The 27940-nt window shown below is 47.4% G+C and overlaps 2 protein-coding genes across 4 annotated transcripts; one reads left to right on the top strand and one right to left on the bottom strand.

Moving 5' to 3' along the window:
* Positions 1 to 23: 23 nt before the first annotated feature.
* On the bottom strand, positions 24 to 10978 carry LOC143499414 (ribosome biogenesis protein bop1-like). Of its 2 annotated transcripts, none has more exons than XM_076994045.1 (4): positions 10518 to 10978; positions 9907 to 10188; positions 3404 to 3544; positions 24 to 519 (listed from the first exon to the last, which is right to left on the bottom strand). In XM_076994045.1, the coding sequence occupies exons 1-4, from the start codon at positions 10605 to 10607 to the stop codon at positions 382 to 384; spliced, it is 651 nt and encodes a 216-aa protein (XP_076850160.1). In that variant the 5' UTR covers positions 10608 to 10978; the 3' UTR covers positions 24 to 381. The 2 variants fall into 2 exon arrangements, with proteins under 2 accessions (XP_076850160.1, XP_076850161.1); XM_076994046.1 differs by having other exon boundaries at positions 233 to 519; positions 9919 to 10188; positions 10518 to 10970.
* hsf1 (heat shock transcription factor 1) lies at positions 10974 to 27792 on the top strand. Of its 2 annotated transcripts, XM_076994041.1 has the most exons (14): positions 10975 to 11460; positions 13393 to 13501; positions 13881 to 14017; positions 14746 to 14870; positions 19126 to 19201; positions 19317 to 19378; positions 19641 to 19725; positions 20023 to 20156; positions 20522 to 20749; positions 22108 to 22188; positions 23251 to 23356; positions 23965 to 24015; positions 25004 to 25070; positions 25529 to 27792. In XM_076994041.1, exons 1-14 carry the CDS (start codon positions 11335 to 11337, stop codon positions 25726 to 25728), a joined length of 1587 nt encoding a protein of 528 aa, XP_076850156.1. In that variant the 5' UTR covers positions 10975 to 11334; the 3' UTR covers positions 25729 to 27792. The 2 variants fall into 2 exon arrangements, with proteins under 2 accessions (XP_076850157.1, XP_076850156.1); XM_076994042.1 differs by lacking the exon at positions 22108 to 22188 and having other exon boundaries at positions 10974 to 11460.
* The last annotated feature ends 148 nt before the right edge of the window (positions 27793 to 27940 follow it).

Below are 27940 nucleotides of genomic sequence, written 5' to 3'. Positions count from 1 at the left end.
CATTAACTATTATTATTACAGTACTGAAGTAGCCCACCTGACCATTAACTATTATTATTACAGTAGTAATGTACCCCAACAACAGCTACTTCTGTCTTGGAGTAACAGGTAGTGGAAACAGTGCCCTCTAATGGCCACTTTCCAGCACTACATAACTTGCTAGCACAGAAGCAATCCTTCATTTTGACAGTGTTAAATGCAGCATCAACTGGGATATGAAGGGAATTTGTATTAAAATTGTGAAAATCCTGTGTGTGTGTGTGTGTGTGTGTGTGTGTGTGTGTGTGTGTGTGTGTCTCCATTCAGAGGGAATAGCCAGCCGGGGTAACAACTTCATCATGTTCGGAGGTGACGTAATGGAACGGTCGACCTGCTCTTCTTTCAGTCGGAGTGCATGTCTCCCCCTAGAAGCCCTGTCTGTCTGCAGAGAGAGTGCTGTCTAGCATCACTGGGGCAGCCACTGGCCGGGTTGCTCAGACAGGCCCAGTTCCTGCACTGTGGGCTCCACTGGCACGGTCTCTAGGCTCAGAAGAGAAACATTTAAAAGCAGAACGAAGCACTGAAATCTCATAACGGCCATCAGGACGTTCACCCACGTTTCCGCCTGCTCCCTCACACATTCTCACTACCCAGCAGCTACTCTCTCACCTACACACACACACACACCCACACACCCCGAATCTGGAGTGGGATGTGGCATCCCAGAAAACATCCCAACACACACACCCAACTCACCACACACACTCAACCTGATTGGCTCCTTCGCCTAACGAATCCTTCCATTCCAAACCTTCTTCCCACCCGTCCTTGCCGCACACTTGCACCCTCACGCCACCTCCATCCCCGACTACTGTGTGGAGCTTCCAGGCGCACCAGGGCCTTTTACCCGCAGTAGCTGCTTAGCTGCTGGGAGCCGGGACCCTCCCTACCACCCCCACCCCCATATTCCGCAGTGTGTCTTCATTCATCTCGCCGAGCACATGGAAAAACCATCGTTGGGAGGGGGGGGGCCTTCCTGCCGGCTAGGCCCCGGGCAGCCGCCGAAGTTGTATTCCCTCTCCACTCCGCTAACAGGAAATAGCCCTTTATTACAGAGTTGGAGGAGAGGAAGAAGACGAAAGCTTGAAACGTGGGATTTAGAAGTCTGGAGTTTTATTTGTTTGTCAAGTGGTGCCGAGAGCTGTACAGGGCCGAGAGGCAATGCTATCTCCTGCCCCCAGGCGGGGTGGGTTGGCGGGGTGTGGGGGGTTCTTACTGGAGGCCAAATGGCGCGAGACCACCGTGCCTGCGCGCGCCGTACATGCCGGAAACGGAACTGGACCGGACGCCTCTAATAAGGGCTGTCAGAGGAGCCAAAAGACCTGAAGTGCAAACTAGCCTACACTCATCATCTCGTGGGAGCAGAGCGGAATATACGCTCCCCAACCGGAGTGGGCTGGAGCAGGAGCACGCCGATATCGGACGGCGGGAGCAAACAAACGCCTCCTCCAGCAGGCTGGGACATGGCCCCGCAGCTACAGCCAGATGTAGGTGCCTTTCTCCATCAGTCTGAGTAGTTACCGTACCATGGAGCCTGAGGTTCTTTCAAGAGAACTCCCACTGTACTCATGCTGAAAGACCCAAAAAACTGAGCTCTCGCACTGATCCTAGATCAGCCTTCTTCATGTGAAAAATCAATTGCCCCTTAACTCCACGTCTGTCTCGGTACACTCTGCACAGATGTACCGAGCAGAAGAAAAGCCCTACCTGTAGGCCCTGTGTGCAGGACCTCCGTTACGAGGATGATACCTCTATGCCATCGTTTATTCCGACCCTGCTGTTTAACAAGCCACAGGTCTCTGCAGACACACTGCTTGTAAAACACGAAGTACATTCGCAAACTAAATAAAGTAAAGTGGTCGTCACTGCGATTGCGTTCGATGGGATTTTAAAGAGGCGTTTAAGCAGTAGCCTTCCTGCTTGCTCTCTGGAAGCGCAGACCTGCCCAAGAACAATACCACCACTGACAGAACATTCCTGCCTGCTGCACCAGCGCCAAGAAGCGTTTTGGATGGCTGACGTGTTTAGGCTGGATGTCCTGGCCAATGTTGGGGCCCGGCGTGCTGTGGTTCAGCGATGCTCAATGGGCCGTTTAAATTAGAGAGCAGGGGAAGAAATTCTTTAATGGCTGCACATGCAAATCTGGGAAGTGGCTCCTGGTAGCAGAGAAAGGCCCATGTTGGACAACCATGGAGACCGTCACAGAAAAAGCAATAGGGCAATCCAACACAGACCTTACAGAAACACGGTAATGTCCAACATCTGGGAGAGAGCCGTCCCAGTGTAGCAACCTCCACCATGAGGAATAAAGCAGATCTCGTTTCGTTTTATGAGACATTACACAAATCAGATCCATACAAATCAACTATGACCATTGGTGCAATTACACTTACACGTTTGCATAATAAAATAGTTCTGGGTTTAACATGCCACTTTATTCCAACACACAAAAAAGGCACAAAACTGGCCCTGAAAAGAAACGATGACACACCTGTTTACAGGACAAAGGCCTTGTTTCTGCTGAGTCTTAAAAACATGAACCCTAGCAAAGTCTGATCCCAACACAATCCCAACACCAGACTCAAAGAGCCAGCTGTCCCGTCCGTTGGCCGTGAGCCCCAGGTCAGGGTACAGTGTGCGGGTCGGGGTGCAGCCTGCCCCCTTGCTGCAGTAAACGGCACAGCAACGTGAAAATGGATCAGTCAAGTCAACTGGAGCTGAGGAAGCAAAGGTTAGGGGCCTAGCAACCATGGCAACCAGAGGCAGGTGTGCAAATCCTGAGACAGTATTTGCACCAAAAAGAAGAAAGGCAAGCCCATGCCTTCAGAACATGGAGCACGTTAAGACCCTCCACAGCTGCAGGTTGACTCCCTTGACACAGGCCATTAGGAAAGACCAGAAGGATTCTCACTTGGCTAGTAACCTCAGCTCCTCTCGGATGAAAACCTCGCTCACACTGCACCAGCCGCCCAACTTGTGTTACAGCAGCACGTAAGACAGTAAAGTCTGGGAGCTGAACAAACACAGATGTGTTTTCATGCGGATTGTTTCAACACCCCCAAGATTGTTTTTAAGTCAACTGGATTTGATTACTCGACGTCGTCGTAACACTATCCATGTATCACTCGATATCGTAACACTTTCTGGGGATCTAAACAAAGGCAAACATTATCCAGTTCTACATATAGCAGGTGAACATGGTGTTAGTGCCACTATGGTCATGGGTTTGATTCCCAGAGAGCTCTCAGTCATACTGAGGTGTACAAGTCACTAGTCATCTGCATGGCCTTGTGCACACTAGTTTAAGTGTCCCAGCCTCTATGTACCAATCTCGCATGCATAGAGGAAGCAGTTTCAGCGTTACCTCTTCATCTGATGTGTCCTCGCCATACTCGTCCACCTGAGAAGATATCTTCAAGTCCGCTGCTCTGGTGGACATCTCCCTCTCCTCTGCACTGACATTCAACTTCTTCTGCTTTCTTTCCTTTGCAGGTTTGCCCGGAGCCTGTGAAGAGAAGACAGCATTATCCATAAATAAACAACGAATAAATTAATATTTAGTGAACAATCCAGTTAGTGAGCAACAGGGATACTGCATTTATGAGCACTGGACAATATCCCGTGCAAGACGCAAATCAAAACTTCAAATAACATGTCCCCACAGGGTGCAGATGGTGGACCGTTTAGGTGCGCCGAGGTGCACCTCCAGCTGGGTCTGCGCTTCAGAACCTGCTGTAGCACCTTTGGGCTGCGGCCCTGTGGACACAACAAACCCGTCTCCCCCTCAGAAGAAAGAACCGCAGAACCCAGCTCAAAGTTCAAGGTGAGTTCAAGTCAGGGTTAGTTGCCGTTCCTCCGCTGTTTGTATTGTTTCTTCAAACACCACCACCCTGGTGCTTCATGAAGGCCAGCAAATGATCTGGACATCTTATTGTTCTCCTTAATGCAACAGTTCAGATTGTCTGGAAGATCCAAAAACATCCACGTGGACATTCATTAACAGAGTTGTAGTTGGACTGTGAGTCATCACACAACAGCTTAGTCATGGTTAGGTCTTCTGTGACCCAAGCTGCCTCCGGATTCAATCAAAATTTCTACTTACAATTGCTACTCTGCAGAAATGCTGGGAAAATCAAACAAACGAAAAGCAAAACAATTTCCATTCCAAAGACGTGGACCCAGAGCCTCCACCGCGCCTGGATGGAGGTGCACCACAGCCCTCCACCGCGCCTGGATGGAGGTGCACCACAGCCCTCCACCGCGCCTGGATGGAGGTGCACCACAGCCCTCCACCGCGCCTGGATGGAGGTGCACCACAGCCCTCCACCGCGCCTGGATGGAGGTGCACCACAGCCCTCCACCGCGCCTGGATGGAGGTGCAGTTTTGCAGGGGTGCTGCGTGTTTTGCTTGGCGCACAAGAACCCTCCGTGTGATTTACACACACGCCGCGAAGAGCAGCCGCCGTGCGGGGGGAGGCGGCGAGGATCAAACGCTGCAGCTCTGGCCTTCAGCGCCACGGCTCCCTCCGCTCAGGAGACCGTGAGCCATCAAGACCCTGGTGATGGGGACGTGGGGCTCAGGTGGCTCCCAGGGGGGCCCTGGGAGGCAGGTGAACAACCTGCGGCGATTTACGGCTCCGTGCCTTCCCAGGATCTTCTGCGGCATGGCGCTAAGTGAAACACTTCCTCCCTGAAGCCCAGTTAAACCCACATCAGGCCAGCTGAGCAGTTGGAAATGAATGGCCTACAGTAAACGGGGACAGAGCACCCCCACCGCCCCGACCCACCGGCCCTGAAGAGCTAAACACAAGGTGAACAGGACTTTTAAGGAAAAGAGGAAAAACAGGAGGATGCTGCTCTTGTCCAGGTCAGTGAACGACGGACCATGGCAGGACAAAAGGGAAACCTGGAGACAAACGTGCCGTTTTGCTGGAGACGTGGCAGTATAGCTATGCTGCTACGTGGCTGATGATGGCCGGAAGGTCACACGGAGAACAGACCCTAGACCTGCGTGAAAAACAGTGACCCCAAAGCAGCTCTAAACAAACTCCTCCAGCACGCAAGGCCTGCTTCTCGATCCCAGTTCACACACCCACACGACACAGATGGAGGCAGATTTAGAGGGGCAGTAAACAAACCACCAACAGTATTACTGAGTAGATCACATAAGTCTAGAGTACGAGGGTCCGAACGTCAGACCTCCAAGAGCTGGAACATTAATGCAACAGGCCTGATTTAAATAAGTAATGTCTTCAGATAATCTTGATCAGATGGACCAGGTTTGTTATGAGTTCTAAAACAGGAGCCCTGGTAGCCACTGTTCTAACTTGCAGATTCTTTCTAGATTCTATTCTTGAACTTATGATTGCAATAAATTTAAATGTGTCCTTGTTCAAATGTTTCTATGGCCTTGCTGTCTCTTGACTGAATTCAATAGCATATAAAATATAAATCAGAAGTATCTATACGTGTCTCCATCTCTGCTAGGAGGGCCTCTATAAATCTGTAAATCGTCTGTAGTGTATGAGAAACAGCTCCAGTCCACTCAGAAGGAAGAGAGGCATGATGGGAAACAAATGCCTGCGGCAGCATGCACAGTGTCCGGAGCTTCTGCAGTTATGAATCACCGAACCCAGAAAGATCTGACAATGGATTGGCGAATATCTTGTGAGGGACGTCAGCAAGTTTCAACACCTCCAATGGAGTTATAGAGGTAGCACAAACACACACACACGCGCAAACACACACACACACGCACGCGCAAACACACACACACACGCACGCGCAAACACACAGACACACGCACGCGCAAACACACAGACACACGCACGCGCAAACACACAGACACACGCACACACCTATGCTTCCCCAACACACATTTTTATGCTCCCACCAACACAGACGCCTACGCTCCCAACACACGGAAAGCGCACACACACACGCCTACGGTCCCACTAACACACGGAAGGCACACACACACACCCACCCACCCATGGTCCCACACACACACACACACACACACCCATGGTCCCACACACACACACACACACACACCCATGGTCCCCCACACACACACACACACACCTACGCTCCCACCAGCACACAGAAAGCGCACGCACATGCCAGTCACATGTGGGCTGACTCAGTTCTGTGTCTCTACTCCATTCAGCAGTCCCCAGGTCTCCCGTACTTGTTTCCTGTGAACTGCAGATGAGTTACTGAGAGAACCATGTGCTGAACAGCCACTCAGCACCCACAACGACGCATAATTAACATCACAGCCAATCAATTAAGTCCCCACCCAAGTCGACATTACGGTTTCTATTACATGAGGTGGTGCTGAGATACACCCCCACACCTCCCTCAGTCCCGCAGGTCGTCTAGGAGACGTCCCGTGTCTCGTCGATGGAAGCAGACCAGACGCGTCTGCAGAGCTGCAGGTGCGTGGGCGTACGTTTGGGAGAGGATGAAGCCTTCCTGGTAAGATGAACCCTGCTTCGCCCCCCCCCCCCCCACCCCGGCCTTTCCGCCCACTCGCCCGGCGTGAGCGAGACCGTGGCTGGATCGGTGCCCCCGCTGCTGGGGCGGTGGAAGCCCTCAGGGGGACCATAAAGATCCGCCAGCAGCCACATTAACGTCTGCCTGCTGTGCATCAGCTCCCAGATCTTACATGTACAAGAGCTCCAGACCCAGCCAGAGAGGGGGGGGAGATGGATTAAAAAGCTGAACAATGCGGCCCACTCACTGCCTACGGCTCCAGACAAAGGTTTGCTCCAGTGTCCAGAGATCAGACACATCTACTGGACAATGTGAAGCTCAACTTGCTCCTGTGGCATTTAAGACCTCCAGCTGCTGTTTACATCACCTTAAAAAGTCATGCAAAAAGTTTGACAATCTATGTTATGGAAAGATTCAATGAAGAAAAAATGAAAAAAACTGCATTTCTTCAGAATGGAAAAAGCTGGTGTCAGCCGACCATGTTGGAGGTCTGGAGCTCAATGCAGTGAGCTCATTCCAGGCCTGTTCACCTACATGGCGATGAGTTATGTCCTCAAACTATCTGAGGGACTTTTACACAGCCGATATCGATTCAAGGGGTTGGGGGGTGAGGGTGGGGGAAGGGGGGGGGGGGGGGGGGGGCTGGACAGGCTGCATGGCAAGACGCGAATGATCACTACGTCACATGCTCACATGCTCAGGTGCTGCTAGGGGCCTGTTAATAACGTGGCCACGACAGCGCCTGGACTTTCAGGGGACTTGATTTCTAAGTTGCAGGTGTGCCATAAGGTCAGAAAAACAAGTGTGACTTGTTAACCATGGCCTGTAGTACTGTGCTACACCATACCCTGTAGTACTGTGCTACATACCCTGAACCGTAGCAGTGTTTTACATGCCACACATTTATGATCACTGCAGTGGTGTTTTACACGTCCTGAGACTAAAAAAGCCATTTTCCCTCGTTAGAACAATTTGTGGCCTTTATCTATCCACCTTGAGGTTCTGCAAAGAGCCAAACTATGTTACAGGTTTAACCACTCCAATGTTCAGAAGCAATAAAACAACTCTGTCAGCCTTAGAAAGTTATTGAGATAACTAGGGGTGACCTGCAATAGTCGCTGATTCGCCTATTCTATTGAAGGACCCTAGTCGACTATGAACGTCATAGTCGAATGTACCATTCTAACTGCATGGGGGTGCCCAAGGATGCTGCTAAGCATTAGTTGTTACATGAAATGTCTTTGTTTTCGTTATATATAGCCTTTTGTCAAATAAAATCATCCTAATTTATGTTAATAATTATTTTTTAAATGATGTGCGCGCATTAACAATAGGCTTCTTCCTTACTACACATTACTAAATCACACCCTGCAGTTGCACAATCCAAATGAGCGGAGCTGAACACACTACAGCACTACTAGTCAGCGTCTGCCGAGATTATAATGGCTACTAAAACTAAAACTTTAAAAGTGTGGGAGTATTTTGAAAAAGATAAAGATGAAAAAACAAAGTAAAGTGCAAGTTATGTCATCAACGTCTTTCATTTCAAATGACAACAACCAACATGGCATACCATTTAAAACGCGTAAGGCGAAAAAAAATAATAATAATAAAATAAAAATAAAAAAAAAACAGTTCAGCCGTTTGTCGTTCTGGTCGTCGTCTCGTCGCGGTGCATCTCGGCAAGTAGGCCTATAAACATTTTTTGTTGTTGTTTGCTTTTTAAACCCCGTTACTTGAACCTTTACTTATAATTTTTTTTGCTGTTGTGTGGCAAATCGTTTTTATATTTTCAGGAATGCATATTTTATTTAAAATATTTTTGACATTTTGCACAGTGCCTGTCTGAAAGATGCGCACCGACGTTTTTTGTTAATGTTCTTTAATGTTTCATAAAAAAATAAATAAGTAAATAAATAAATTAATTAAAGCTGAATAAAGCCAACCTACCATGTTTATTTATTTATCTGAGTGTTTTAGGTTTTTGCTTTTAAGAGGAAAAAAGTCCTGAATGAGAACGTCATCCCGTTTAAGGTGATCTAGATTTAAAAAAAAAAAACCCAATTCGACTATTAGTTGACTAATGGGAAAATCTGACAAATCAGATTCGACTATGAAAATCCTTAGTTGAAGACACCTCTAGAAATAACGGACAGTTGATTTCTAGTTTGGAATCTTAAATAGTGAAGAGGTAAATATCCCCAAACTGAAGAACATTTCATACGTTATTCTATTGTGGTAACAAGGAGAACAAGCAAAGAAAAGAAAAAAAAAAGCAGAGAAGAAATCGAAAGGCAAGCCCACTTTTGCCATTAGTGATGCTGTAAACCCTGTGTACCAGCAGGGGGCGAATCACTTCTGTACTCATAGATTATCATACCTACATCTGTACTTGGCAGCTGAGTTGACAACTACATATGAAATATTTACGGAATGGGTGAAAACGCTTTCACACTAGAAGGCAGCATTAAGAGTTATTAATAGTCCTTAATAGATGGAACAGGAAGATGTTGCATTAATAGTTGTCATATTAAGACTTGATTGAAGAGGTCAAACTTCATTGGTCTTACATATAATGAATTGTGTTTCTGTAGAAAAAATGTATAGCAAAATGAAAACTGGTTGTGTAGTCATCCACATACAGCAGCTCAGCAAAGACCTTCAGAGCTGGGAAACCTTCCCTCCAGGTGCCGCCTGCTTCTTGGACATCCACGCAAACATGACTATGTGAAACATCTCAACACCTGGAAAATGTGGATAGAACTAGCGGTCCCTTCCGAGATATTCACACTCACTGAGCACTTTTTTGGAACAGTGTCATGTAGTTACACTCACTGTCCACTTTATCAGCTACACTTACCAGACAAGAGCACTTTATAGTTGGACAATTACAAACTGTAGTCCATCTGTTTCTCTGAATACTTTGATCAATCCCCTTCACCCTGCTGATGTTTTTAATCAGCTTGGTGTCCATGCTGAACTGAGAACAGTCTAGCAAACAAAAACATCCAGTCAATGGTGTCCTGCGGTGTCCTGAGAATGACCTACATAAAACTGTTCAGCAATAAATAATCTATTGTCTCCGACTTCACGTAAACTGTGTCTGATCTACCAGCCCAAAACACACTAACACCATCACCATCACCAGTGTCACTGCAGAGCTGAGAATGGTCCACCACCGAAATAACACCTGCCCTCTGGGGGTCCAGAGACAGGGTGAAAGGTGGCCAACAAAGAATGCAGAGAAACAGATACTAAAATAATCTAAAACGCTCCTATATGCTAAGTGGCTCTGAAGCAAGGTGTTCCCAATAAAGGGCTCGTGAATGTAATAAATTCATATTGACATGACAAGACCACCTGACATACAGGAGATGATACCTGGCCTTTCTTCACACTGGAGAAGAGCACAGCTGGTTTTGTTCCACCCTTCACGTCTTCACTAATGGCTGTTTGCTCTTCTGCAGTATCTGCCGCACAGTTTTCTTCTTCTTCTGCTTCCTCCTCTTCATCACCATCATCATCATCATCGCTTCCAGACTCTTCTAGCCCAGAGAAGACACTTTCTTCGCTGTCTGAGACATCATCGTTCCCATTGTCGCTCTCATCAAGATGTCCGGGTTCGTTAGCGGTTTTGTCAAACAAGGGAAACTAAAAATTAAACAGAACATTTAAAGTACGTTAAGAGCTATAAAAACACAACTCTGTATACAACTTCATCTTGTATTAATATAAGTCAATTAACATTAAACTTGGCGATGAATGGCCAAGACAAACGCGTTTACCTGCGAGAAACCGCATCACATTTACAGACAATCAACGTAGTGGTTTGGTTTTATTAAGACAAGCTGCCAACAGCACCAGTGAGTCCGTAGTTGTTGCCCCAACCACGCGCCACACAGGAGCCTGTACACATCCAGCCAGCAAACCTTCTCCTACACAAGTTAAATATCTTAAATAGGCAGAGAAGATCCTCTTACCGGTTCTTCGTCATCCTCGACATTTCTTTTTTTCGCTTTAACTTTACTCATTGCGCTGTTTTGCTGTGTTTTAGCTCTCGACTCGGACATGCTGGTGAAGCTGCGCCCACGTGGGTTTGATGAGGTCAGAGGTCAAAAGTTGCGTACACGTTGGGCTCGGTATGTTGAGAACGTTTAGTTAAAAATATATTCACCACGTGTCGAACATCGGTACTTTGATGCTTTCAGAAATAATCTCTACAAGAATAACTTAATTCGTATTTTGTAGATTTCACCGATAAGGTTAAAGGTCAAAGGTTAAACGTATACGATATTAGTAGCGCAAAATCTTCCAAATCAGTATTTTCCTATAGCAGCACTTGTTTGAAAACGCCAAACGCAGACGTTTCGCCGCGTCACTTTAACACACACGCTTATTTTCACGTTGGTTTTTAGCGGACGTTAAGGCGCGCTCGGATGTCGTCACGACTGCGCGACTACCGTGGTGCTTTGCGGCTGTTCCTACGCAGTTGTAGAAATGTCGACATGGTGGAAATTTCCACTTCACGCGTTCAACAATAACAACGCAGCACGTGAAAACACACTGAATTACTGGACGTGGACAAAACAAGTGGAAGATCAAGGAAAGAGATCAACGCACCGTTGGCAACACAGTCACGCTGGCAGACAGATCCGTGTTTAGTTAACGGGCTTCTGTGCTAGCTTCACTAACTGGCTAACGCTGTTGATCATACAGCTTAGCTTAGCATAGTTATCTATCAGTGTGGGGCTCGTCCTCTACAGTCCCGGGCGGGCGGCTGTTGTTTGTGGGTGAGATATGGAGTTCCACACTCCCGGGGCTGGTGGGGTGTTGGTGACAGGCAGCAACGTCCCTGCTTTCCTCACGAAGCTCTGGACGTTGGTGGAGGACCCGGAGACGGACGTCTTGATCTGCTGGAGCCCCGTAAGTCGGGCAGAGCCCACGGCAGACGGGCGACTGGTGGAGACACTCACACTCCAGCTTAGTCATGTAGCTAGAGTCTCAATACTCTACACTAGACAGCTGTACAGCTTCTATATGTATATATATGTATATATGTGTGTATATATATATATATATATATATATATATATATATATATATATATGTATATATATATATATATATGTATATATATATATATGTGTGTGTGTGTGTGTGTGTGTGTTGGGTAGACCTGGGGTGAAGACACTGTAACGTTAGCTGCTGCTGAAGTTCTTGGTCGGCTGTTCTAGGCGCTTCAGCTGACTGTGTAGTGAAGACTCACCTCAGTGTGGCCCACTAGTCGGGCATTAAAGTGAAGAACTCCTGAGAGTGATTGTGCAGGGCCTTCAGAAGGTCCCAGTGCCCTCAGTGGTCTAAACTTGCCATGTGTAAAAAAAAAAAAGTAATTTATATGTAATAAGTTCTTTATATTGCAGTGGCATAAGTTTGATTTCTTCTTTGGGGAAAGACTGCTCACAGCACCCATCCTAACATGTGGGAGCAGGAGTTACTGGAGGGGATTACATGTCTGAGCTTTATGAACAACATTGTTACATGGAGTGTGTGTCAGTGATTCAGCACTACAGTGTTGTTGGGGGGGTGTGGCAAAATGTTGAAAATGTATAGTTTGAGAAACCACTAAATGTTTCAAAGGCCAGATGGGAGCTGGCTGAGCTTTATTTTATTTATGTATTTATTTTTGTACAAAATCATTGATTTCTTGATCTGGAAAATTGACTGAGACACATACTTAGTTTACAAGTCACGAGTTCTTTCATTAAATCTGAAACTTTAATGGCCAATATGCACCCTTATAGGGTCGCTAGGATGAGTCTCACTCAGTAAACATGGCCACGCACGCATCTTTATTTATTAATGATATAACATGAACTATTAACGATTAAGCCAAAATCCTCCAAACTGTTCTCATCTAGTTTAACAACAGTAACAAAGCTTCTGTATCATAGAAAATTATTTGCAGTTTCTAATATGTTTTACGATGTATATTAAGTCAGCTTTAAGATTTTCAGATAATTTCACAAGTCGGTGGTGTTTGTGAAAGTTTCAGGCAGCTATAAAATAAACCCTACAAGTACTGGAGCTAGCCTGCCAGTGCATGTTAGTGTGTGGTTGATTAACACGAATGTTCAGTTCAGACTAGTGACGTTTGTTTTATGGACATAGTTTGATGCTGGAATGTGCGGTTTTCTACTGAGTGGTGAGGTCATGTGACTTATATCTGTGATTAAAATAAACCATGGGACTTTGGGTTAATAGCATAGACAGGTATTGGTGTGTCATGGCGTTGGTCAGACATGTTATGTAATTCCCTACACACTGTCTGTAGGGTGAGTATGTAGCCTTCACCTAATGAGCAGGCCTCAGATGATCACCCGAGGACCTCGGATCACTTGAGGACCTCAGGCTTCTAGTTTTTACTCTCTTCATCATGAAATAACGAGGAGGTTCCTGATGATTGAGCCCGTGCAGCGTGTTTGTGTTCGTCTGTATAGTGGAGTCGTCTGGGTCCATCTCCCTGTTGCGAGTGTGCTGGCTGGGTGCAGCGTCGGCATGTGTGTGTGACCGTGTCCTAGAAAGGGTTTATCGCTTAACAGTTCTCTCTAGCGCCAAGAACCTGTGGTGGTTGTAGTCTAGTCCTCACACACTCAGTGCTGTTGCTTTAAACATGAAAGTATTGGCTTCGAAACGTCAAAACATAAGCAACATTTTGTTAATGGAATCTTTTGCTATTTTGCTTTTGTTATTTAACCATATAAAGCCACATACAAATGTGTACTGGCGTGTGTTTATGAAGTTCTTTGCTGCTGGATGCTCCCGTAGTGACGGAGGCCTTTGTCTTCTCGTTTGTAGAGTGGAAACAGCTTTCATGTGTTCGACCAGGGCAGGTTCTCCAAAGAGGTGCTTCCGAAGTACTTCAAGCACAACAACATGGCCAGCTTCATCCGGCAGCTCAATATGTGTGAGTGTCCTGAAGATCCACACGCCACTTCCTTCTGCTCTCTGCTTGAGCTGATCTGTGCTGTCTAATGTGCTGTGTCACCAGCATCCAGCAGAAGTATTTGAACTAGACATGTGTGTGAATCAGGCTGACAGATGTTCCCCTTAGCCTAGAGATAAAATAATGCAACCATAGTACTGATATAGTACTGATATAAACAGTTTGTATTCAGTTCTGATTTTTTGTATTTTTTTGAGGGGGGGGGGCTCTAGACAGTTCCCTCCCAGCAGAGTTCAAAGGTGGCCACGCTGGGTGGATGTGAATTGTAAACTAAAGCAACAGGTTTCATGATTTATTTTTGTTAACCATCTTTGTTAACCTCTGTGTTATCTTCTAACAGATGGTTTTCGCAAGGTTGTCCACATTGAGCAGGGTGGGCTGGTGAAGCCAGAGAAAGATGACACGGAATTCCAGCATCCATACTTCATCCGTGGGCAGGAACACCTCCTAGAGAATATTAAGAGGAAGGTGACCGCAGTAAGTATGTTTACTACTCTAAGAGTAACGTGACTGTAGAGTATGTTTTCTACTCCGAGTAAGGTAACTGCAGAGTAGGTTTATCGCTTTGAGTAAGGCGAGTGCTGAGTAGGAATCTGAGTAAGGTGACTGCTGAGTATGTTTATGAATCTGAGTAAGGTGACTGCTGAGTATGTTTATGACTCTTGGGTGAGGTCGCTGCAGTACATCCGTCTATATTTATTATGACCTTGTTAATAATCATTAATAAACAAAAGGTGAAACTTCATAAAACCTTGGGGTTGTCTTCAAGTACTGGTGCTGGGTTTCCTGTGGTGTCGTCGGGCTGCGTTGGCCGGGGCTCCTCCCAGGGTCCCTGCTGAATGTGGGCTTCACGTTCCGTGCATCCCAAAGGCACTGAAGTGTTCTTCAGCACCGTTACTGAGGTTCGCGTGGCAATAACAAGTCGACTAGCGTTTGAGTCATTTAGACGGGGAGGTCCACAGCTGGTCGTACATGTTTAGTGGTGCTGGAGGTGTGAGCCGTCCATGTCTCTCTGGCTGCAGCCCAGAATGAGTGAATCTGGACCTTCTCCCAGCCAGCAGCTGAGGGCCCGAGGATCAGCTGTTGTGCCACCTCACCTGCTGCGGGGTCCCCAGCTTGGGGGTTTCCACACACACACGCGTGTGTGTGTGTGTGTGTGTGTGTGTGTGTCTTTGCTGTGATGGCTTCCTGGTGTTCATCTACAGGTGTCCAACATTAAGCACGAGGACCTCAAGCTGAGCCCGGAGGAGGTGACTAAGATGATCTCAGAGGTGCAGCATATGAAGGGAAGGCAGGAATCCATGGACTCCAAGATCAGCACCCTCAAACAGTAAGAACTCCCCTCCATTCAGCACCCTCAAACAGTAAGAACTCCCCTCCATTCAGCACCCTCAAACAGTAAGAACTCTCCTCCATTCAGCACCCTCAAACAGTAAGAACTCCCCTCCATTCAGCACCCTCAAACAGTAAGAACTCTCCTCCATTCAGCACCCTCAAACAGTAAGAACTCTCCTCCATTCAGCACTCTCAAACAGTAAGAACTCTCCTCCATTCAGCACCCTCAAACAGTAAGAACTCTCCTCCATTCAGCACTCTCAAACAGTAAGAACTCCCCTCCATTCAGCACTCTCAAACAGTAAGAACTCTCCTCCATTCAGCACCCTCAAACAGTAAGAACTCTCCTCCATTCAGCACTCTCAAACAGTAAGAACTCCCCTCCATTCAGCACCCTCAAACAGTAAGAACTCCCCTCCATTCAGCACCCTCAAACAGTAAGAACTCCCCTCCATTCAGCACCCTCAAACAGTAAGAACTCCCCTCCATTCAGCACCCTCAAACAGTAAGAACTCCCCTCCATTCAGCACCCTCAAACAGTAAGAACTCCCCTCCATTCAGCACCCTCAAACAGTAAGAACTCTCCTCCATTCAGCACCCTCAAACAGTAAGAACTCCCCTCCATTCAGCACCCTCAAACAGTAAGAACTCCCCTCCATTCAGCACCCTCAAACAGTAAGGACTCTCCTCCATTCAGCACCCTCAAACAGTAAGAACTCCCCTCCATTCAGCACCCTCAAACAGTAAGAACTCCCCTCCATTCAGCACCCTCAAACAGTAAGAACTCTCCTCCATTCAGCACTCTCAAACAGTAAGAACTCTCCTCCATTCAGCACCCTCAAACAGTAAGAACTCTCCTCCATTCAGCACCCTCAAACAGTAAGAACTCCCCTCCATTCAGCACCCTCAAACAGTAAGAACTCCCCTCCATTCAGCACCCTCAAACAGTAAGAACTCTCCTCCATTCAGCACCCTCAAACAGTAAGAACTCCCCCCCCATTCAGCACCCTCAAACAGTAAGAACTCCCCTCCATTCAGCACCCTCAAACAGTAAGAACTCCCCTCCATTCAGCACCCTCAAACAGTAAGAACTCCCCTCCATTCAGCACCCTCAAACAGTAAGAACTCTCCTCCATTCAGCACCCTCAAACAGTAAGAACTCCCCTCCATTCAGCACCCTCAAACAGTAAGAACTCCCCTCCATTCAGCACCCTCAAACAGTAAGAACTCCCCTCCATTCAGCACCCTCAAACAGTAAGAACTCTCCTCCATTCAGCACCCTCAAACAGTAAGAACTCCCCTCCATTCAGCACCCTCAAACAGTAAGAACTCTCCTCCATTCAGCACCCTCAAACAGTAAGCTACACATGTAGATTCACCCGAGTGCTGCTATCATGATCTCCTAACCCTTCTCAAAACTGTTACACCTCATTCACGGGGGGGTGAATGACATGAGCAAGATAAACCTGATTACTTCACCAGCAAGAAAGGAACAAGTCTTTGCATAATTTCTGTTTCCTCACAGTTGTGTGTGCAGGCTGCTGAACCTCCCTGGCACAGTGCCAACTGCCTGTCAGGCGATCATGCTCTTTTAGCATTTGCTGCATATCTTCTTACTGTCAGCCTCTCTCGAGCGAGTTAGACTTAACCCCCCTCTATTTCTGTCCCCCATATCTGTCTCTCTCCCTACCCCCCTCCGTACCACCCCTCTCTCTCTATATCTCTCTTCCTCTCTCTCCCTCCCCACCCCACTCTGTTTTCCCTTAGATTCTCCTCTCAGTCTCTCACTCGCTATCATGGAGGATTCTGTGATGAGGCTTTATTATCACAGGGTTTATTTTAAGCTCCTGATTAGAAGCAGTGGTCACTGTCCCTGCCACATGCGTCTGAGCTGCTTCCCCGGTGACCTCATGCTGTGTGTGTGTGAGGACCAGCTCGCATTACTGTGGTTCCTTGCGTACCTGTAAGGAGGGCTCGCCTGGCAGCCCGGGGGAGTGGCCCGTGGGGATGGCCCGTCGGAGTGACCCGTGGGGGTGGCCCGTGGGAGTGGCCCGTGGGAGTGGCCCGTCGGAGTGGCCCGTCGGAGTGGCCCGTGGGGGTGGCCCGTGGGGGTGGCCCGTGGGGGTGGCTTGTGGGGGTGTGTACTCCCTGGATATTTCCTCCTCCAGTCAATGATCTCATCTTCTCCATTCTGATGCTCGGTTTGAACTTGACCACACGTGCACGCCTAAATCCATTGAGTTGTGATTGGCTGATTAGATTTTTAGCATTAACGAGCAGTGTTCCAAATAGAGTGAGAGTTTCTCTTCTCTCTGACGGCCTTGTGCTACACAGCAGTAGTAATAGTTCCTCCTCCTACTCCTCTGCACACTGCTGCCACTCTCTGGGGTCTCATCGGATATGTCGATTTTGTGAGTTCTGTGTGGCATGGGGGAGTTGGGGCAGTGTGAGCAGCAGGCGTGGGGCAGTTGGGGTAGTTGGGGCAGTGTGAGCAGCAGGCGTGGGGCAGTTGGGGTAGTTGGAGCAGTGTGAGCAGCAGGCGTGGGGGAGTTGGGGCAGTGTGGCAGCCGGGTGTGTTCAGCTGGCGACGTGGCTGATCCTCCTCTGTCTGCGTGACACGTGACATTTTGGCCTGCGTGAGTCACCGCGCTAAAACAGGACGACCCCCTGCCACAGTTGGGGGGGGGGGGGGGGGGGCCTGGAGGAGGCGACTTAAATAACCTGCCTTTGTGACCTTTGACCTAATATGTGTGTTTCCTTATGCTTCTGTGCTTGATTCTAGGTTGTATGATATTGAGAATGTTGTATTGCTTTTTTACAGTAACATTCAAAATATTGGGTATCATAAGTATTGGATATAAATCTAATATGTTGGACTTTAAATGGTATTTGTATCACTGTAGATAACTTGAGTTATGACAGTAGTCAGTGTTGTGTTGAGTTCTGTTGGTATTATCTGGGGCAGTTTTCCACCTCACCCTGTCCTCTGGGGGTTGTTTGGGAGAGCTCTGATCCCCTCTATACCTCACCTCTCTCCCCTCTATACCTCACCTCTCTCCTCCCCCCTCACCTCTCTCCCCTCTATACCTCACCTCTCTCTTCTCCTCTTTCCACCCCCCTCTGCCCTCTCTGACACGGCTTCTCTCCTCTCTGCTGTGTGGCATCACCACTGGGCTTGGTGCCTCATTCAGCTGAAGGCCAATTTGCAGGCATTTTCATCATCTCTCTCCCTTCCTCTCTCCCTCTCTGCTTCTCTCTCTCTCTCTCTCTCTCTCCCTCTCTCCCTCTCTCCCTCTCTGCTTCTCTCTCTCTCTCTCTCCCTCTCTCTCTCTCTCTCTCCCTCCCTCTCTTTCCCTGTTCTCTCTCTCTCTCTCTCTCTCTCTCTCTTTGCTTGTGTAAAGCCTGGGCAGTATTACTGAAGTGTCCCCAGCAGGCCCTCCAAGCCCAGCCGTGCTGCTGTGCTGTTTTGTGCTGCTGTGATCAGTGTTTTCCAGTGGACGCTCTCCCACACCCACAGTATTTCATCTGATGTGACACCGCCGTTCTGAAACCATCTGCTCCTGTTAGAATGGAGCATGTGCTCATCCTGTCACTTCATTAGATGTGAAGGTTCGATCTGGACGCTTGTGGTCTGGGCCTGCCGACAGTCCAAGGACCATATATCTCCATTTCCATGTGTTTGATATTCACCTGGCCTTAGTGTGCTCCGTTCTGGTGATTTAACGTGTACATCTGGGGGCTGGTGGACACACTGGAGCAGTGTCGGGGGAACAGGATTGGATACAAATCCCAAGAACTAAATCCTGCTTCGAGCTTTCCCTTGTTTCAACCCTAGCCAAGCAAACTGCCAGAGACCAGCTCGTCTTTTACACGTCCATTAAGCCCTGGACCCTGTACCCTTATTCATCAAAACACCTGCAGCAGGCCAACACCAGAGTGAAGCAGTTGTGATTGTGCTGCTCTGCTTGGGTCCTTTGCCTCTTAACACCATGTGATGGTGTGAGCAGATTGGGTCGAGGGTTTTGGTAACTGTAAACTGCTTGATTAGCTGCATCTTCCACTAATCAGCCCTGTTTGCCAGTAGCTGCTACAGTCACATGAAGAACTGCCTTCATTTGTAGCACCTTGCCTTGTTTTCCCTGTTAGCTTTTTGTTCATATGTATTGAACTGTTTACATGGTTTATTGAGACCGGTGTCGTGCATCTCTATGGGCAGATGATGATCTCTCTCTCTCTCTGTGTTTTTTCAGTGAGAACGAAGCTCTCTGGAGAGAAGTTGCAAGCCTGCGACAGAAACATGTCCAGCAGCAGAAGGTTGTCAATAAGGTGAGTCCCCTTGACCTCTGGACCTCTGGTCTTCTGGGTGTTGCAATGACATTTGTATGGTGATGCTGTTTAGTGTCTTAAACTGCCCTTCTGACATAATTTTCTCTCTTCATAGCTCATCCAGTTTCTTGTGACACTAGCGCGGTCGAACAGGGTTCTCGGAGTGAAAAGAAAGATGCAAGTCATGCACACACACACACACACACACACACAATGACCAAATTTATACATGCTCCTTCAATTATAGTAATATTATGAATAGTAATACCAAGTTTCATTTGAATACCACCGTTCATTTTCCGTAATCCATACATGAACCATGGAACAGTCAACACATCTAAATCAGTGCAGGAACAAACAGAAACATGATGAGAATTGAAATGTAGAAATGCGTCCTGCCGTTGACCTGCTGTCATGTTTCTCTGTGGCTCCTGTCCAGGCCCCTGATGTTGAACAGCAGTAGCGCTGCACACTCCATCCCCAAGTACACCAGGCAGTACTCCCTGGAGTCTCCCGCCCTCGCTGTGAGTCCTCCTGGCAAAAGAACCGTGGCTAATATCACACCCACCCCATCCGTCACCACGGGGCTAACCAATACGGTGGTCTCATTGCCAGTATAGGCGGAGCTGGTGGTTGGCGCTCTTCCTCATGCGTGTCGAGCCTTCCAGTGACGTTGTGCTAAAGATGCGGTGGCCTCTCCACATGTGTTTGAGGGAGCGTGCGCGGTCCTCCACCCTCCTAGCGTGGTGGTGTCCTGTGATGGGCGAGACTTTGTGAGCTTGTGGGTGAAGTTGCTTTTTCTCATCTTTCTCTCCATCCAGACCTCGGGCACCGCGTACAGTGGAGCGGGAGTTTTCTCCCCCAGCTCGCCCGTCAACACCGGCCCCATCATCTCCGACATCACCGACCTGTCACAGTCCAGCCCTGTCTGCGCAGACGAGTGGGCAGAAGACAGGTGAGTGCTCACCTGCAGCCTCTACGCAGGGTAGACCGTTCAGACGACTTGCAGTTAGTGTGCAGTTACCTGTCCCCATTCACAGCCTGGCCTGAGGGATCTGTGTGTGGACCGCGTAGGGTCTCTTTGCAACCTGGTGTTCACATTTGGTCTTTGTGTGTTTGATCGTGTCTGATTTAATTTACGTTGTATATGGAGCGATAGCATCACTTTGTCACTTATAACGAAAATAATCTTCAAAAAAAATGTAGGTCCTTATAGTAATTTGCTTGGGTAGGGTAATTTGCTTGAAGGTCAGAGTTGGGTGCGCACGTGCGATCAGTTATCCTCCTGGGTCACACTAAACTCCCTCCTACTTTTAACAGAACGAGCCCATTGGTGCATATTAAGGAAGAGCCATCAAGCCCTGCCCACTACCCCGAGGTAGAGGAAGTTTGCCCTGTGGATGTGGAAGTTGCAGCTGGGACCAGTCTGCCCGTGGACACGCCCCTCTCTCCCACCACCTTCATCAACTCCATCCTGCAGGAGAGCGAGTCCGCCCCCAGCCCAACCCCCCCGAAGCAGAAGTGTCTGAGCGTGGTGTGTGTGGACAAGTGAGTAGCGCCTTCTTGCCCCCTCCCTGCCGCACAAACCCCTCCAGCCGCCGCTCCGCCTAACCCGGACTCCGCCCAGCCTGGGCTCAGCTAGCGCGTGTAGCGTCCGCAGAGTCCTGGGCTCACCACACGTCCTCCGCGACGCCGTTAAACGTTGCGATAGTTTAGATGTCAGCGTCGTCGTCGTCGTCGTCTCACGTGTGTCCTCGCTGTCCATTCGGTTCGGACATGTAGCTCTCATTTCCATGAAGAGGCTATAAGAAGGTGATGGATGTTGGTGGGAGGGACCAGGTGGAGACATCCTGCCTCTCTCTCTCTCTCATTCTGCCACACTCCAGTTAATGCGCACACAGCCATTACGGCTGCCACTCAAGAACTGCAAGTGCTCCACGAGTGTTTCGAGTAGTTTGTAGAACACGAAGGAGACCTCACTCACCTGATCTAAGAGCAAGCAGGTACATGTATGGGTGTTGAATGACTCCATATGAATGAGATGAATGAGACTCCAATGTTGTGTGCTCAGAGGATAGATGTCAAGAAGGAAGCAATTTTGTCAATACACTGGAGATACAATCACATCAACATTTTGTAAAAGTGAATTGCCATCCAAACACTGATAGCATTCATACACACTTAGCAGCTCTGCTAACCTATACACCTTATTGGTTTTGAATGTATATTAAAGTTGGATATCGTCAGCAAACGAGTGGTAAGCGATATTACATTTTTAAATAATTTGACCTAGCTGCAATAAAACTTGAGGAAAAGGCCTTGGTCCCACAATGGAGCCCTGCAGAACTCCACAGGATAACAGGCACCACATGGCCTTAAAACTACTAATACATACAGTAAAACTCTCTGAAAGTTAACATATAAACCAGTCTAACACTGTATCGGATATATGGACCCAGTCCCAAAACCTCTCAGTTAGAATACGTGGCCAACTGTGTGAAACAATTGTCACCAACATCGGAACAATCACCAACATCGGAAGACATCTCATTCGGAACTTGACATAACATGCAGATCTATTTTAGCTGGAAGCTCACACTACCCACGATGCTCTTTGGTGGCTCTTTCTTCCATGCTCCCGTTGACGTCCTTAGTGAGTCCTCCATTACTGCCTCTCCACTTCTGTCTGTGATTTTTAATGCTCAAACATTTTGTGATGTTTTGTTATTGAGTCATGAGTTCATAGGCCCTGTTGGATCCTTCTGAACTGGAGCATTGTGGTACTGTGCAGACATGCTGCCACACAGCCCGGCCCGTGCGTGTGCACCCAGGCCTGTGCTCCTGTGTTCCCCATCCCACAGGCAGGCTGCCCTTCCGTTTTCCATGTTGTGCTTCTGTCTTTCCAGCCCCCCCCAGACGACTGAGGTCTCGCGTCTTTTCCCCAGCCTCTGTTCCTCGGCGTCTCCACACGTCAGAGGACATCCAGGGTTAGCGTTTCAGTTGGCCACACCACACAGTGCCATGCCTGATAAGCTACGGAAGCCTGACCGCACCAATCACACGCTGGGGCCGCTCTGGGGAGCTCAGCCAATCAGACGTCAGGGGTCACGGTGTAGCAACGCTGTGCTGAACCGCTGGTCACCGGCACAGGAAGCACGGGCTTCAGGCCACTGCACATTCAGCCCCAACATGTTTCAGTGCTGTGTGCAACACGGCCATCGCTTCAGCACAGCTCAGAGACTGCCTCCCTTCTGACTCTCCCTCAGCTCACAGACCGCCTCCCTTCTGACTCTCCCTCAGCTCACAGACCGCCTCCCTTCTGACTCTCCCTCAGCTCACAGACCGCCTCCCTTCTGACTCTCCCTCAGCTCACAGACCGCCTCCCTTCTGACTCTCCCTCAGCTCACAGACCGCCTCCCTTCTGACTCTCCCTCAGCTCACAGACCGCCTCCCTTCTGACTCTCCCTCAGCTCACAGACCGCATCCCTTCTGACTCTCCCTCAGCTCACAGACCGCATCCCTTCTGACTCTCCCTCAGCTCACAGACCGCCTCCCTTCTGACTCTCCCTCAGCTCACAGACCGCCTCCCTTCTGACTCTCCCTCAGCTCACAGACCGCCTCCCTTCTGACTCTCCCTCAGCTCACAGACCGCCTCCCTTCTGAGCTAGGCGCTCCTCTCTGATCACAGTTCTCCATGGTGTATTATTCTAGTATTCAGTCGTATGGATTATGATAATGTGCAAAAACCCCTTCCAGACTTTGTGGTAGCACTGTCCTTACCATGTCCTCCTAAAACCAAGAATTAAAAACATTCTCACAGTTTTGGTCTCTCAGGGGACTGGCTGTGTTTCCCACGTGCACCAGCGTGTGGTGCTGCTCTGTAGCTTTGTGGTTATCACTGATGATAAAAACACTTAAGGTTTGCTTTTGTCTGCACTGTGACCATCTCTTTCCTAATGTTTGAGTTTGAGTTTTAAAACACAACAGGCACAAGCGTGTGTTATGTGTGCTGTGTCACGCTTAATGACCATGTGTTCTGTGTGTCCTAGGACTGAGCTCAGCGACCACCTGGAGACCATCGACAGCGGTCTGGAGAACCTACAAGCCTTCCTTAATGCACAGACTATCAGTTTTGACTCCTCCCCCCTCTATGATGCAAGTGCTACTTTGGTCTCTCCTCACGCCCACAGAGGCGTAACCCCGCCCTCCCAGTTTTAACAGCTCAGCAAACTGTTGCATTGCATGGGATAACAAACTGATACTTAAATGACTCTTTAATGACTCAACACTCAATCTCATGACCACTGACCAGTATTGAAATTTTATAAATGGCCAAAGCATTCTAAAGACCCACAATGTAGGTGGACTTTTAGATTTATAATATATAGAAATATTTTAAAAACTTAAAAGTATAGAGTCAGCCCCCTTTTAAAAAATCAACAAAAAAGTACAACTCTAAAACCTGGCAGGTCTTAATGACTTGATGCATGTCCTGTTCCTGTGATGGCCATGCTGGAATATCATTGTTCTCTAGAGCCCAGTAATATTCAGCCACGTTCCTCAGTCTGGTTTTCTTACCCAACATTTACAAATCAGGTTGAGCAGGGAGACCCGGCGGAGAGCCTCTGATGTAGTGCCATGCTCAGCATGCTGACTGTGCTAGGAGACTCCGCTGGGCGCAAAGACCCTGATTGCTCTTTATTCTGAGTTTAGAAGACAGATCTTACGTTCTAATGCATGATCGCTGCTTTGCTTTGTTACAGATCTTCAGTTCAAGCACCGAATCGGACTTTGACCTGGATTGCTTGACCAGTGTAAGTCGGTTTGTCTACTTGCTGGCTTCACATATTCAGATGAGCTTGATGTAATTGGGCTCCAAGCAGGCAGCAGACAGCAGTTCTTCACACGCAGCGTTTTCCTGAGGAGACACACGTCTCTGATCTGCTGGCGTGTCTGCAGTGAGGGAGGCCAGACTCAGCCGCTGCAGAGATGCGCGCGTCAGAAGAGAGCCCGTCCTTAGAAGCCTGGGAGTAGCGGGCCGACTTCACCAGTTCTTGCTGGATTGAGCTCGTTGGAAAGTAAACTAATTAGTTCTGTGGACTTGACCAGTCTCTGCGGCGCTTTGTATGCCCTTTATTGGCAGTTTTGATTGGCTAGTTGAGATTTGTAACCAGTATGAACTTGCAAGGTTCAGTGAGGGTTTGTTTGTGAGGTGTTAGTAGGAGTCTCGCAGGGATCAGTGAGGGTGTGTGAGGTGTTGGTAGGAGTTTCACAGCAGTGTTTTCTATATGAACCAGTACAAGGCCAGTGAGCCTGTGTAACCAGAGCTCCTCCCACTGCCCAGAGCTCCTCCCACTGCCCAGAGCTCCTCCCACTGCCCAGTGCCTTGCACACAAGGAGCCACAGTGGAACAGAGAAGACCCTTTGAACCCTCTAATGTGATTAGTGTGACCTCCATGTCTTGCTCAGAAAGCCACACTGGTTCGTTGATCCTTCTGCCCCACAAGCCGTCCTGCTGTCTTCAGTGCAGAGCAGACATATTATCTCACTTTGTGCTTGTAACCGTTGGTTACAGCTGATAAAAATGGATGTCCTTTTTCTTGTTTATTGACTGGTATTACCCACTTTCTTGATGCACACCGTGAAGAGGCTTAAATGCTAAACGTGTCATTAAGCGTGAGTGTGTGAGCTCACCATAACCCAGCCTCCCTTAGAGTCGCGTTTCCACTCGTCTGTCTTTGTTCTTTAATTGAAAACAACCAGTTTGTGATGGCTAATGTATTGGTAATTATTGTTTTACAGATTCAGGAGCTTCTTTCAAAAGAGCCCACACAGGAGATGGAGTCGAGTACAAACTCCACCCAAATAGGTGGGTGTGTGTGGGGACAATGGCATTGTTAAACCTCAATCTCCAGTTTTAATTGAATAATTTCTCATTTCTGTTTCCAGTGTGGTCAGAAATTGCAAAAGTATTTGTCTTTTTGGCCTGTTTTAGGATTTTACATGTTCAGTCTTATATGTGCTTTGTAAATATTATTTGAATATCATTTTTTTTCTAGATGTTTTTCAAAACTGTTTCAGGACTGTATATCTGTATTACTGTGGTTCTAGGTGTTTCAAGACTGTAAATGTGAATATCACTGAGGTTCTAGGTGTTTCAGGACTATATATGTGATTATCACTGTGGTTCTAGATGGGTTTCAGGACTGTATATGTAAATATCACTGAGGTCCTAGATGTGTTTCAGGACCGTATGTGTGAGTATCATTGAGGTTCTAGATGTGTTTCAGGACTGTATATGTGAATATCACTCTGGTTCTGTTTCAGGAAAGCAAATTGTTCAATACACAGCTCAGCCAGTGGTTGCTCCTGACCCTGTTACCACAGAGACCACAGGCGAGGATCTACCCATTCTGCTCGAGTTGGAGGGGGACTCTTATTTTGATCAGGACCCCACAGAGGACCCTACCATCTCACTCTTGACCACCGACTACCAAACTACAACACCTGAAGATCCCAAGCTATAATATACAACAGCAGTTTATATGAAGCATACAGACGTGTGGTTGTGCAAAGGGATTCAGTCGTGTGCTTGGTTGGGGTTTGTTTTTGTTTGTTTTGTTTTTTTTAACCATGTTGGTCTCACCCTTTGATTTTTCCCTCCTGCTCATTTAAATCATATCTCCACACGTTTTAGAGCTTCAGAGAAATATTTTTCTGTATTGTTTCCTCATACTTTATTGGTCTAGCATCTGTTTGTGATGTCTGACAGTGGGAGTGTGTTGAACCCTCATCAGAAGCCTGCAGGGCTCTCCCAGCACATATCACACGCCCTACTGAAGCTTTAATCAGAGTTGGTAGTAATGTAGTTGCTGCTTTGTATCAGGATTCACACAGGTGTGTGTGTGTGTGCACGTGTGTGTGAGCGCGTGTGAGCATGTGCGTGGGTGTGTTTGTGCGTGTATATTTTGAACACAAACTTGTTGTCATTGGCTCAGATTCCTGAATGGGGCTCTAACTCCTAACATACATGCAGGCGATAATGCCAAATGAAGGGGGTTCAAGTATTGTGTAGGCTGATTGCAAAAAAAGATGATTTAAAAAACCAGCCACTTTTCCAGCCACTTTCCTCTCTACATGCAGTTTTAGCATAAACACTGTTGAAATATTAGCCAACTAAACATGGCATTTCACACATTCATTTCACTGAGAGATTTGTTTAGTTCTTATAGTTTTTCTAGCAGTTTTAAAGCATTTTAAGCTTGGAGTTGTCTGTGCTTCTTTGTCCAAGTCCGTCTTTTAAATTAGCGAGAGTTTTACGTTATCTGTTGTAAGACGTACGGTTGCTGTTGCATCACCTCATGGATGATTAGAATGTTAAAGTTTTAATAGACTGTAATGTGTATGAACACAGAGATCATGGCCCATCATATCACCCCTTCAGTACTGAGCTGTGCTCTCAAACACACCATCCTGTTCACATCCTCAGCTAGACGCTCATAAATGCAGCACGTGATTAATGTCAGGTGTGTGACGAGGAAGCGTTTGTTCTCAGGAGATGATGGGCGCGTGGTGGGTAATGTTTGGAGTCCTGTAGACAGACTTGTGACTATAGTCCTAGTTTTGTATTACAGACTTTGCTGTAGTCTTCAAAATCACATTAATTTTACTCCAACAAAGTTCAATGGGCTAGCAGTTTTTAAAAAGTGTGAGGAACCTGGACATGGGCAGCGTTAAACAGCAAAATGAATGGAGAAGAGATCCCGGTGGAGACGGCCAGAAAGACTGAAGACCAGGGGCCACTGCACACCAAACAGGGTTCTGGTGAACAGACTGACTGGTGGTCTGAGTCTACAGATAGGCAGAGGTGTCTAGGACCAGATCCGTCTGATCGTGAACTGGTCTAGGATCAGCTGCTGTGACTTCAGGTCACTATGAATGTCATAGTTTATGAAAACCATAGCCAGATTTTGTAGTGAAGAATTGGCATTAATGGTGAAATTTCGGACTGGTGTCAGGGAAGCAACAGTTGTGAGCATTCGAGGTGGTTCAGCACATAAGGGCTTTGTTGAATAACAGCATAGGACATCCCTGGTCATCTCTCACTTCAGACAGGCTGTACACTAGGTGTTCGGTCCAATTGTAGTTCATTTTTAATATGTTTTCCCATGATGCCTGGCAGGCATGTTTCCGACATCCTGTGGATTCTGTCTCCCCACACCTTAAACGTTTTTAATGGCACTGCATGGCCTTTTAGGCTGAGAAGCTAAGCAGGTGCTGATTTGATGTGACAGGTGCTTTGTAAGATCAAAGTGAGTCATGATGAACATGATTTTTTTGTATAATTTGTACACGCTGCCCCCTGGTGGTCATTGAGCTTTATTCCTTTTTAAAGCAGGGAAAGTAAGATGTAAACAGAACAAGAAAGTTATATATAATATATATATTGTTGGGAATTTCTAATATTACAATTGTTAGTCTCAGTTTAGTCATCAGATATCTAATAGAGACACAGCTAAATTATTTTGTTACGCATGTAAACAACACTTTGTGTATTGGTATGTTTCAAATAAAATATGTTTTTAAAAGTAGCCTAGCTGGAAATTAACCTATAGAATGCCTAAACTGCACAGCCTCAATTCACTTCTGTGTTAAACATGCTGTTTTTTTTAAGTGCTTGTCTGGACATTAATGGCAAAGAGTTTTACAGTTAATCTTTTTATCTCCCCAGTGTGTCTG

The sequence above is a fragment of the Brachyhypopomus gauderio genome, unplaced genomic scaffold (genome assembly GCF_052324685.1).
Source record: "Brachyhypopomus gauderio isolate BG-103 unplaced genomic scaffold, BGAUD_0.2 sc132, whole genome shotgun sequence".
Lineage (NCBI taxonomy): Eukaryota > Metazoa > Chordata > Actinopteri > Gymnotiformes > Hypopomidae > Brachyhypopomus > Brachyhypopomus gauderio.
Note: the sequence above shows the minus strand (reverse complement) of the source record. Positions and strands in the feature narration are given on the sequence as shown.